We start from the raw sequence: 12,456 nt of genomic DNA, 5'->3' as shown, positions 1-12,456 counted from the left end.
GTTCTGTGCTTTGACCATGGGAAGATGAATGGTTTACCTATGCACCGTTAAATATAATTTGACACCTAGCACACAACACTTGCAGCCTGTGGGGTGCTTTAACAAGCAGGTAAATCAGCGGAGACTGTTTTGCAGCAAGGCTGATGCTGGGTGATTAAAAAGCAGGGTCACAACAAGGAGTTTATGCTGTTCTTTCTTGCTTGTCATCCGACTGTCCGCTTACACTGTTCTAAAAATAAAAAACCACCAAAACGGGGTAAGCATCTTTAATACCTTTATTATAAATGGAAGGCACAAAACAGGCCAGCAACAGAGACTGTCCAAGAGAAAGACTTTGCGCTTTATAAACAAACAAGAAATTACCCTTAGGTAGGTGTGATAATCCTTCCCTAATGCATTTTTTGGAGTGCAAAAATATTTTGTTCCCTTCTTGCTCTTCTCTCCAGGACAAAGGCAGAATAGCCAACTGGAAAGTTAGACCAGGGAGGTCAGTTTGTTCCGTACTGAGAAAGACAAGCCTGTAAAACAAACTAGGCAGGTTTTCTTTGGACTAGTTATCTTCCTTCAGCAAAGGCAAAGTTTATGACACTTGTTGGCATGTATTTCCAGACCCCCAGCTACCGTGACTGTAGTGCATCTGTAATTCTTTTGTACAAAAAGAGTTCAAAATCTCGTAACGCAAAAACTTTACTAGCACCCTGGAGAAAAAAGAAATCTAAAAATCTTGCCAACTTCTATTACAGACCTGCTGAGTGCACCAGAGTTACTCATTTTTATTCAGGCTTTCAGGGGCTAGTTCAGTTGGTTTCTGTTCAGCACTTGGATCGCCATATTGGCAGATGTCAGTTTAAAAAAAAAAAAAAAAGCTTTGGAGATCTTTTTTAAAATGAGACTGCTTTTTATGGCATTTAGGACTGTGAGGTATCCTTGGTTTTTGCTTTCTTCCCATTCCTTAGACCAGATCCATTCATATCCTGAACAGCGTTCTGGGTCTGTTCAGGAAAATGGAAGGCAACAAGCAAAATGATGAGCTCCTTGGGCATTCAAAAGAGCTCAGTCTGGAAAAGATTTCAAGTCCAACTTCCATGCTAAGGAGCACCAGTAATTTTTAGAAGTAGATGCAGAGGAATCTGCATGGCACTAAGTGTGTTTCTGAAGGTGCTAAAGGTCAGAAGTGACGATTCCTCTCAATACTAAAGAAGAGAAGGAAACCTTGCACTTAACTACTGTTTTTATTCCCTTTGTCAAGCAGTCAAAACCAACAACTAATACGGGAACCCAACTTTTCCCCTCTTTACTTTAGATTTGGGAAAATTCCCTGCCAAAATAATACTTCCTGGAAAATTCACTAGTGTTTGTGTGAGTAAAAGGTTCCAACCTTTTATTATTAATTTGTAAGAACTATTTCATCCGCTTTTGTCCAGAAGAGTCCGAAATAATTTGCACAGAAATGTGCAGCATTTTAATGAAAGGCTTCAGAATCACTCTAATTTGAATTTTATCTGGTCTGGTTGCAGGTTTTATGACATTTAGTGTCTTAAAAAAAAAATCAAAATATCTGACTTCACATCAGAAAAAAAAAACCTGCTTGTGGCTAAATAAAACCTGTTGCAGCTCTGGTCATTGAAAAATCATTGGCTGTTAAATTGGACCTAAGTCATCTTTTCTAACCTTTCATGATCTTGCAGCAATGGATGATGATGGATATATGGATTAGGGAACAGCACGTGATGGCAAACCTGTGGTATTTGCTACAGCGCAGAAAGAAAACAAATTGCTTCCAAAAAATCAAACTAATTCAAAATTCTTGGTATCATGCAGCCATGCCACTGGCAAAGTGAGCATTGCCCTGCCTCTCAAAGCTTGCTGTATCCTTGATCTGCTGTCTTCCTGCTGTTAATTGATTGCAAGTCTACGTGTCTGATCAGGGCTACGAGTTGTTCTCGATATGGATACCATACGACATATACTGTGCACGCTTGTGTGTATAGATATGTTTATCCTGTATGCATGTACATATTTGATCTGGATAGGCTGGAGCGATGGGCTGAGGTCAACTGTATGAAGATCAACAAGGCCAAGTGCCGGGTCCTGCACCTGGGGCGCAACAACCCCAAGCAGAGCTACAGGCTGGGAGATGAGTGGCTGGAAAGCTGCCTGGCCGAGAAGGACCTGGGAGTGTTGGTTGACAGTCGGCTGAATATGAGCCAGCAGTGTGCCCAGGTGGCCAAGAAGGCCAACAGCATCCTGGCCTGTATAAGAAGCAGTGTGGCCAGCAGGTCTAGGGAAGTGATTGTGCCCCTGTACTCGGCTCTGGTGAGGCCGCACCTTGAGTACTGTGTTCAGTTTTGGGCCCCTCGCTACAGGAAGGACATGGACGTGCTCGAGCGAGTCCAGAGAAGGGCGACCAAGCTGGTGAGGGGTCTGGAGAACAAGTCTTACGAGGAGCGGCTGAGGGAGCTGGGCTTGTTCAGCCTGGAGAAGAGGAGGCTCAGGGGCGACCTCATCGCTCTCTACAGTTACCTTAAAGGAGGCTGTAAAGAGGTGGGGGTTGGTCTGTTCTCCTACGTGCCTGGTGACAGGACGAGGGGGAATGGGCAAAAGTTGCGACAGGGGAGTTTTAGGTTGGATGTTAGGAAGTACTTCTTTACCGAAAGGGTTATTAAGCATTGGAACGGGCTGCCCAGGGAGGTGGTGGAGTCACCATCCCTGGAGGTCTTTAAAAGACGTTTAGATGTAGAGCTTAGCGATATGGTTTAGTGGAGTACTTAGTGTTAGGTCGGAGGTTGGACTCGATGATCTTGAGGTCTCTTCCAACCTAGAAATCCGTGATACTGTGTGATACATACGCATGCATATTTGTGTGCTGGCCCCCTGATCACTCATGGTATAAAGCATTGGCCTCGAAGGCATACTCATCAAAATATTTGGTAGATCCTCCATTTTTTTCTAGTTCCCTCAAAATGAGAGAGTTTTTACGCGCTCTCTGTGTCAAAAAGGCAAAACTTCTGATTTCCACTGTCGCTCTCGCTAACTTTCTATCACTCACTCCTCGTGTGTGTGTCTAAACACATATGTGTGTATGCGTATGCACATTTGTGTATTTCTGTGCACTGGTGTGTTTTTTGCTGTACAGGTAATAAAGACGGGGAAAGGTTTTAGTGTTTTCTTAATAGGTGAAGAAATCTTGAAGACCAGAGATTGGAACATACTGAATTTTGAATTAAAAAAAAAAAAAAAAGTCAAATTTTCTGGCTGTGGAAGATGGAGCCTCATTTTTGCAGCCACTTTGAATCACGAGTTCATCTCTAAATGCACTGGGTTTTTTTGTTTTCGTTTTGTTTTGTGTTTTTTTTTTTTTTGGTTTTTATTTTTTGAAGAGCTAACTAACCCTGGCTGTCTCCAGTTTGAGAGAGTGTTCAGATGGACTTGCTTCCTCCATTAGTTATAAGCTGTTTAAAAGCACATCCTATGTTTGAATTGTGGATGAGAGGCTCCCTTGGCAAAGTGAGGAGGCAAATTCTTCCTACCCCTTTATCATTAATTCACGGATTCAGTGTTGGTTCGGCCTCCAGGAGAAGTTAACTGGAAGTCTTTGAAGATCGATAACTTTGCTGAGGTTGTCCAGGTAGGTGAACTCGAAGACCCACAGTGACTGGAACGTGCTATTTAATGCGTCATACTGCGTTCTGTAGAAGTTACTCGTAGCCATAGTTGATCATTGCCTTGCATGTATGATCAGGTGGTTTTTGAAGAAGTGACTCCATTTTCAGGCTTCCGGATGTGCTCCAAGGCATATTATTGAGGACGTGGAAGAGAACACTTGCTGACAAAGCTCCTGGCAGCTTTACAGAACTTTAGTTTAATATTGTGTTAGTTCCCGTAACAGCTGATTTCAAGGCATTGCTCTCCTCAAGAGACTAATTTGATGAACAGAAGAAAGCTGGAAAAATGCTTGTTACTCATTATTTTTCACTTGTTGGTACTTTCTTTAGGGTTACTTTTAAAAAGAAGATTTCACTGATCACAAGCCAGTGGAAGACTTTCAGCCCAAGCAAGGGTGAAGACAGCTCTCTCCAAGAGCAGAGGAAGTCCCTGTGGAGAGAACCCGAGCTTGTTATCAGAACTTGTCGGCATGTCTAAACAAGGAGACGATTGCTACTTCTATTTCTATTCTACCTGTACCAAGGTATGGCTGGGTTTCTTTTGCTTTGCTTTGCTTTGTTTTTTTGTTGTTTTTTTTTTTTGTTTTTTTTCATTTTTTTCAGGAAGGGGTAGAGTAGGAGGAGGAGGCACACTGGTCTTTGGTTAACGTGATAACCAGATAGATTCTGAATTCAATCGTGGCAACCTGAGGCAGTAGCATGGACGTTTTTGAGGCTGTACTATATTTTCCTTGTTGGTTTCCTTTTGGTTACAGGGAGACAACTGTTCCTTCCGCCACTGTGAAGCTGCTCTGGGGAACGAGACAGTCTGCACGCTGTGGCAGGAGGGTCGTTGTTTCAGGAATGTCTGCTGATTCAGACACATGGAAATCGATGTGAGTGCCTAAAGATGTGTTCTCAAAATAAATCAACAAAAGCATTTTTCAGTGCTGTTGGTGTGCTGATTGTGCTTTTGCAGGACAGAGTCCTTTGCTTTGGAATTACACTGGTTTCTGTTAGCAGGGGAGGGGGTGGGAGGAAGGAGAGGGAAATAAAATCAATGCCTTAGGTATGTCTTAGCAAGATTTTCTTTTATTAGACGCCGACAGTATTTTCTCAACAGATGCAGAATAACCGCTAACTAGACTGCTCAAACCTGCTGGAGCAGGGGGGTAATAAACAGGCTGTACTAGCCTCCTGAGAGCAGGCTTGATAATGATCTATCAGGTCTCTTGTGTCCCGGAGTCCTTCAGATAATGCTGTTCTAGCTGCCTGGGCTAGGAAGCAGTGGGGAAAGTTAAAGGTGCAGAAGAACGAAGTCTCCGAGAAGTAGTTCTGGATAGAGTTAACGTAGGCAATTTAAGATGTTCTTTTTCCCTCTGAATAATCCTAGTATAATCCTAGGTGTATTAGTTTAACCCACCCTAAACTGATGTCTGAGAGTGCCTGTCTTCTCAAACTGAATGATGACAAGGCTAAACGTGCATAGTGGTTACAGCTTCTGCAAACTTTGTGAATATGCCCGGAAATACTATACTTCCGTGATAAACTGACCTTTGGAATGATGTTTCAGCACTGTATTGTGACAGCCCTATCGCTGTCGTGACCTGGAACTGTGCATCTCTTTGCAAACCTTAGGTGCATGTTATCACGAGCTTGTCTTTCTTTCTGTCTTCAGAAAAAGCGCGCTGAGATTCCCTGCTACTGGGAGAAGCAGCCAGTGGGCTGTCAGAAAGCCAACTGTGCTTTTCATCACGCAAAGGGACGTTACATCGATGGCGTCTTCTTACCACCAAGCAAGAGTGAGTTTAGGTCCTTTTTCTTTAAGTATTGAAGAATTAATTTTGCATATTACTTAGTGGGTGCCAATAGTGTAGGAGACATCAGGTAACCGTTCATTTGTGAGTGCAGGAAAAGGTCTGCAGTCCTAGGTGGTCAGCTAAACCGAGTGTACTGCTGCTGTACTGCTGGTATTTGTTTTCTGCTTTCATGCTCAGCTTCTCTCTGCTTTGTGTGATATTTGCCTTGCAGTTTGCTTTCTGTTGTTTCGTCTTCTGCTGGGTGGTAGGGAGATGTGTTGTTGTTTGAAGGCAAGTCATTGTTCACGGTGTAAACAGTGGCGGGATGGGCAAAAGGAGATGCTGCATTCATTGCCTGTGCAGGTTATCTGCCTTAGCTACCATCTTCGTGCATTGTGGTCAAAGTTTTAAACTGCCATATTACTGATGATCCTCCTCTTCCTCTAGCTACACTGCCAAGTCCGCCTGAGTCCGCGGACGATGATTTGAAAGTGGCTCAGATGTCACTGCAGCAAAACAAACTTTCTGTCCAGTCCAATCCCTCTCCATAGCTAAGGCGGGTGATGAAAGTGGAAAACTCGGAAAATGTCCCAAGCCCTACACACCCTCCAGTTGTAATCAATGCTGCAGATGATGATGAAGATGATGATGGTGAGCATGGTTTGGTTCTTGGAAGGAATTTGTGCTGTAAATGATTGTGTAAGTCTTTGGTTCTTGGAAGGAATTTGTGCTGTAAATGATTGTGTAAGTCTTTGGTTCTTGGAAGGAATTTGTGCTGTAAATGAATGTATAAATCACAGATGACCTGAGGTCTGACTAGCGATAGGGCAGGCAGTCCGCTCAGGTCACTGGTGGCTTTGTCTGGCAGTCAGTGGACAGAACCTGAAATGTTGGAGGAAAGCTTAGAACCACTCTTGGCTTTAGCTGGTCTGTTGTGTAAAGCTCTATGTGAAACTAGGAAGGAAATTCCTTTTTTTTTGTCTGAAGAGTAATATGTTGTGTAGTAGTTAAAGCTGCAGAGAGAATCTAGAGTCCTAGATGTTTTGTCCTAGGGTAGTCTACTTACGAGTTCATCAGGTCAGTGTAGCTGTATTAAAAAAAAAAAAAAAAAAACAACTTTTTTATAGGAACCATGGACTGAAGTGTCATTGCATGAGCTACATAATCACGAACAATCTGGCCTATGCATAACTGAATAGATTTTTCCCCTTCAGACCAGCTTTCTGCGGAAGGAGAAGAAACTAAAACTCCCGTCCAGCAACCAGCTGAGGAAGGCCAAAATGGATTACGGATGATTTCCACTCGGAAAGCCAGTGCTACTACTGCTAAACAAGGTATTCCAGCACCTGTAGTAGGATAAATCGGAAGGAGAACTTGACAATTAACTCAAAAGCAATGTGGCGTAAAAACACAACAGAATGTAGGGGTGCTGAATGGACTCGGTTATTTCCATGATCTCATTTCTCCCTGATACCATCATGTGCCCATTGGGTCAGAAAGTTGAACTCCTTTTCTTTCCTTTTGGAGAACAAAACAGGGTCACAGCATGGAGTTTAAATGGCTGCACGTGCAGCCTGGCAACCACTGTTGAAAGCCATATCTAACGATAGAGGGATCTAATATCACGTAAATGGATTAAAATTAAAACTACAGTTTTTACCCTGAAGGGTGAAAGGAGGGGCAAAATGCCATTGATTCTATGGTTGTTTCACTTGTGAGGAGTGTTGACAGGCTTTATTCTAAATACTTCTGAAAGTTCCTGAGCACTAAGAAGCCTGAGGATCTGTGGTCCTCAGTGAGTGCCTCTAAGCCTTAGTCTCATTAACTGTTTTCTGTTTTCAGAGGACGGTCTGAATTTTGGAATAAAAACACTTGAAGAAATCAAATTGCAGAAAATGAAGGAAAAAACTAAGAGACACGGTGGTGAGTTAATATTCCCTGCTTCCTTACCCTGTTCACCTTCATCCTGTGTGATGATTTTTCTTTCAAAAAAAAACTCTTCCAGTAATACCGGGTAGCTGGCTATGCTTTGGTGAATCCAACTATTTTGCCAAAGAAGTGAAATTTGATTGGCTTCAGAATGGCAGGTGATGGTGGCTGGGAGCTGCTTGAGGGATAGACTTCCATGTTTAGCTGGGGGCATCGAGCAACCTGATTCTCAGCCAGCTGGTATTCTAGATGGGAATTCCAAGGGCAACCAGAGGCAAATTAGTCACCTCTCTTATTTGCATGCTCTGGTCACTGTATGTTTGACAGTAATGAATAATTAAAGTTTTTTGTTCTTCGTGATAGTTTTTTCTGTTTGGTAAACTTCCTTATGTTTTGCTTGCTCTGAGCAGAAGGTCCTTCAAGATCTTCTCTTCCTCCCGTCGATTCTATGATTTTTCCTGCTCCGGAAAAGGAAAATGTCCGGACAGTGGTGAGAACTGTGACACTGTCTACAGAGGAAGGTAATAATTCATGCTTTTGTTTTGATTTCATTACTCCTAAACTGGAAGGTTAAGCAAGAAGGAAGGCAATTCACCCCTGTTAGCCTCCTGGTGCTGCCGCCTTCTGTTCAAAACATGCTTTTATGCTGAAAGTCCCTGGTTGTACTGGAAAGCTTTGGTGCTCAGGTTAAGTGCAGTAGCAGGAGAAAGAAAAAAATGTGTCAGTATGCAAATAGGGGGATAACTGAAAAACAGGAGAGTAACGAGAAGAAAGAGCTCTAGAGGACAGTGCTATGTAAGAAGCAATTTCTGAAGCTTTAAAGAGGCTGACAGTGGCACGTGTGGACAGTAGTGTGATAGGAGTCTGTGTATAAATTATATTGTTTAGAGTTGTGCAAATTCCTTTGAAAGGGAAAGAAGTGAAGAAGTACTTCTACTCATAGACATTCACCTTAGAAAGGAATATTTCTCAGCATTTGTACCTAATAATATTCTGCTTGCTTATGCAGCTCTGTTCTGCACAAAGTATAGCTGTCAAGCAGACTCAGATTCATTCTCGACTACATTCAGCTGGAATTTGAGGCAAACACTGAGACTATGGATACTTTTTCTAAGTTAATTATAGTTGAAATGTGAGTTTGTGTGGTTTAGCTGTCAAAACAGTGCCTTGCTGGGTTTTTTTTGGACATGGGCTAACAGTATACTATTTCTATTGGCTACTGGTTTCTATGAAATAGAAAAATTTTACTTTTGTTTTAGGGGAGGAACCTGTGGTTCGACTAGATCTTGCTGAGAAACAAGGAAAACGGAAAGCCTCCGTGGGTAAGAACTTTTTATGAGCTGTTATTTAGGTGCCGCCTTCTCTATATGACTGCATTGAAGAGTATTTTTGACGTATGAGAGGAAAATGCATTGCAGTGGAGATCTGTGTTGACTGCAGAAATGGCAAAAAAACCATTTAGCAGCTGAAAGGCAATTTTATGAAAATATGCTTGAAAAATAGAAGCTTGTGGTTGACTGTTCTCAAATCTTCCTGCAAAGAAATGTTCTTAAAATATTCCTTGTTTTCTCTGTCTGAAGCTGATGTAAGCGCCCTTCCGGTGAAGCGCAGCCTTGCTGAAAGGCTGGGGAAGAAGGTGGAGGTTCCGGGAAATGCTGACAAAGCACCAAAGAGAGGTACAGCTACTAAACAGGCATCTGGATGTGATTCACGGGTTTTGTATTTAGGCTTTCTGTTTGTCCTTTTCCTGCGATGTTTCTTTTTGCATGTTGGCTGAGGTCTTAATCACCGGGATTCAAAGTTACCTTTCCTGCCTTGTTTTCGAATGTGAACACAAAGTTGACGTTTATGCAGCCTCCCTAATTTGGTCTTTTTCTGTTTTGCAGTTCAAGTTCCCAAGTCTGTGAAGGAGAGGCTAGGATTACCTTCTCAACGGACTAGTGCTGCGAAAGGTAACAACTGGCTATTAAATATACTTTCTCCTTCTTCCTTTCCGTGAACTTAGACCGTTTTCATACAGCCCTAAAAAGGAATTCAAATGAAAACAAAGAACTGATTCCTCTTGCTTGAGTGCTGAAGCTCTTCTGACAGCCACTATCAGAAATCTGCCTCTAGGTGTGTGTTTATTTTCCGCTTGTGCCTTGTCAAGGTTTTAAGCTGCTTCTGTGAACCATCATATACAATTAGAATAGAGCCACTGCCGGGAGCAGGAATTTGAAATGCAGTCTGAAAAAGTAATCAAGTAAACTAGCATTTCTGTGTAGCAACTCTCTCTGGATAGGGCTGGTCTTCAAAATACAACAAGTGGCTCAGAGGAGGAGGAGAATGTTAGGCTATTGTCCTAAGATGCGTTATTGGGAACGCTCAGGCTTAGTTTTCCTTAGTACTGTGACAAATTTTGGAGACTTAAACTATTGTTGGACTCTCTTTAAATGTTGGTGCTTCTCATTTCTTGATGATGACAGGGAAGGCTGCTAAGCCAAAGGGAGAGATCCATGTGAAAACACTGGAGGAAATCCGTCGTGAGAGAGCTCTTCAGAGACGAGAATGTCAAGCCAAAGCCCAGGCTGAATGGCATGGTAAAACCAAAGATCCCAGCGCAGGGGCAAAAATTGAGGGTGAGCCCAAGAAGCAGAGCGTGCTCACTCTTTCCGGGCCCAGCAAAGTGCAGTCGAAGGAGCCGGCAGGTAAAGCCAAGCCAGAAGGAGAAGTGCGTGTTAAAACCCTGGAAGAAATAAAGCACGAGAAAGCTCTGCGGATGCAGCAGAGTGGAGGAAATGTGCCAGCTCCCCCAGCACAACCTGGACCTGCCCCAGCCGGGCAGAAATCGTTATGGAACACAAAGCTATCAGGTAATAAGATGCTTTAATACCTGCCCCGGTGAGGTGCTTCCCATATTGAGCAAGTTCCGTTTGCTCAGGATCTGCTTTGCTTTTTCCTTCAATGCAGAGGATAAAAGAGTTTAAGGCTACAAAGTTCAAAGGCAAAGAAGGGCCAGAACATGCAACCATGTCTGTTTTCGTTAATTACGTGATGGTATTCTGTATTTCCCACTAGAAAATTAACACATTGAGGGGCTTTTTAGTCTAATTTTGGTATTCTGTTTTTTTCTGCCATCTGTTTACGGTATGAAGTCCACCCTGCGTTGAGTTCAAGTTCACCTTCCTCTTTGGCATGTGTTGCTTAACTTGACACGTGTATGTGTTTGTAAAGCATGCATCAGCGTCTTAATGTGGGGGGCCAGTTTCTGTCAAAAATGACAGAGGATCAAAGGCCTCGTTGTTAAGATTATATCAACTTTGTAAAATGAGATTGTGTGAGGGAGATAAGGAGGGCTTAAAGGCTGCATGCACTGCACATTGTAGCCTTTCTCTCTGTCTCATGGGACACGAGGAAATAAACACACAAAGAAAACAAGTACCCAGCCTTCTTTCGTTTCTTCTCCTGCCAGCCAGATGTTAGGTCAGGAATGGGAGACTAGAATATGACTCTACAAATTTGGATTTTGTAGAACAACTTAATAGATTTTGTGGGACATCACTGCAGGGGAGAGGAAGCTGGTACAACAGTTGCATACACTCTCTTGTCTTACTATACCTGCTGCTTTTCCTTTCCTAGAGGGAGCAAGACTTTAAATACAAAAGCTGTCAACATTTGTGAATCTTACTAGACTTCATACAACGTCTTAGAGTATTGCTTGCACTTGGGATCGCTCTGTGTCTGAGTTTCCCTCGTCCTGGATTATGATTTACTGTAGCTATTCAGTTCCTTTGTTCCTTTGTATGGATTGTTGGTAGACGGAGTTTACTATGTGGAAGATATTGCTGAGAATCCAGGCAATGGCAGTGTACTTCTGCTGGCCAAATACAGTTAACTGTGTAGACGGGCCGTGGAAATGAGGAAGAGAACGTGGATTTTTCATGAGGCAGAGCAAGACTGTATCAGTTCTCTCTTCCTTTTACTCTAGCCAACTTTGACATGTTTGCGAAGCCTTGGGATGGGAAAGTCGCTTCCCCCAAGAAGAAGGCACTGAAACGTAAGGCACCTGGCAGTTTTCCCTCTGCTGTAGCAGCTGTGAAGCCACGGACTGCCTCTGACGCTGACACAATGGGACCTCCAGCCAAAAAAGCAGCTATGGTAAGGACAGGGGCTAATGCAGAAATGGATCCCTTGTAAAATTTACACCCTCCTCTAGGAGAAAAGATGGAAAACTCAAAAGTTCTACAGGCTTTCTGTTTCCTTTTAAATCCAGTAGCTGCCTACAGAATTCTTGTAGTACCCTTCCATATTTATTAGATTAATGGCACTATTTACTTAGTCCTCTGTGATTCTGTGATTTCTCTGGTGTGGAGGATTTTGTCCATTAATGCTGTGTTCTTAAAAGACACAAGATCATTAGTAACCTCCACGTGAATATTAACTTTCTTCAGGAGCACCTTGGTTTTGTATTTTGGCTAAGGCTCCGCAATGCCAGAGGAGAAGCAGCATGGAGGAAAAAGCTAGTAAGGAATCTTTTACCCATGAGTCCTAAATACTGTTTTGCTGCTTTCTAGGCTGTTCCAGCCACGCTGGAGCACGTCCCAGCCACCAGACTTGAAGAAAATCCCCAAAACAGGTGATGACCACAACTTGTTCTTTTTCTCAATCGGTGTATATCCCCAGTGAAACATAAGTTCTGTCACACGTGGGGAAAAAAGGAGGGTTCTGAGATAATTAAAGCCCAAATCCATCAGAGGAATAAGTCACGTGAAATGACTTTCTAGCAGCTAGCAGGAATGCTTAATTAGACTTACTTTCTTTAAATGCTGCAAGTCGGTACAGCTTTCCAGTGACTTCTTGCTCTGTCTGAATACCTAAATGAGGATGAGGTGAAGTTCTCCTACTTCCTCGTGAGGTGATAAATGATGAGTAGTGTCCTCTGCCTTTTGGTCCTCAAGAATGCCACCCGAACAAACATACAAGGTGACAAGAGTGCAGGGAGAGCAGAGGGAAGTGATGGCTGCAGATCAGCTTCCTGTAGTGGGGAGCAAACTCTGCTGAGTGTGCCGTGGGAAAAATGACTAACTTAGCAAACAGATATTTGC

At 42.9% G+C, this 12,456-nt stretch overlaps 1 protein-coding gene across 2 annotated transcripts; it reads left to right on the top strand.

The window, feature by feature from the left end:
• Positions 1 to 4,001: 4,001 nt before the first annotated feature.
• Positions 4,002 to 11,911, top strand: LOC310891353 (zinc finger CCCH domain-containing protein 11A-like). 2 transcript variants are annotated; one of them, XM_083853611.1, is made up of 10 exons: positions 4,002 to 4,189; positions 5,323 to 5,446; positions 6,658 to 6,777; positions 7,286 to 7,366; positions 7,783 to 7,893; positions 8,632 to 8,694; positions 8,953 to 9,048; positions 9,259 to 9,324; positions 9,838 to 10,224; positions 11,340 to 11,911. In XM_083853611.1, exons 1-10 carry the CDS (start codon positions 4,136 to 4,138, stop codon positions 11,546 to 11,548), a joined length of 1,311 nt encoding a protein of 436 aa, XP_083709737.1. In that variant the 5' UTR covers positions 4,002 to 4,135; the 3' UTR covers positions 11,549 to 11,911. The 2 variants fall into 2 exon arrangements, with proteins under 2 accessions (XP_083709737.1, XP_083709738.1); XM_083853612.1 differs by lacking the exon at positions 4,002 to 4,189 and adding an exon at positions 4,522 to 4,540.
• The last annotated feature ends 545 nt before the right edge of the window (positions 11,912 to 12,456 follow it).

Source organism: Anser anser (genome assembly GCF_964211835.1).
Source record: "Anser anser genome assembly, contig: HAP1_SCAFFOLD_134, whole genome shotgun sequence".
Classification (NCBI taxonomy): Eukaryota; Metazoa; Chordata; class Aves; order Anseriformes; family Anatidae; genus Anser; species Anser anser.
The sequence above is the reverse complement of the archived record's forward strand: the minus strand, read 5'-3'. Positions and strand labels throughout refer to the sequence as shown.

What these genes read in the sequence shown, in the direction of transcription:
- LOC310891353 (XM_083853611.1), top strand. Translation starts at nt 4,136, where the DNA reads ATGTCTAAACAAGGAGACGATTGCTACTTCTATTTCTATTCTACCTGT. An exon ending in TCTATTCTACCTGTACCAAG is followed by an intron (nt 4,190 to 5,322) that starts GTATGGCTGGGT and finishes TTCTGTCTTCAG; the next exon opens with AAAAAGCGCGCTGAGATTCC. An exon ending in AAAACGGAAAGCCTCCGTGG is followed by an intron (nt 8,695 to 8,952) that starts GTAAGAACTTTT and finishes CTCTGTCTGAAG; the next exon opens with CTGATGTAAGCGCCCTTCCG.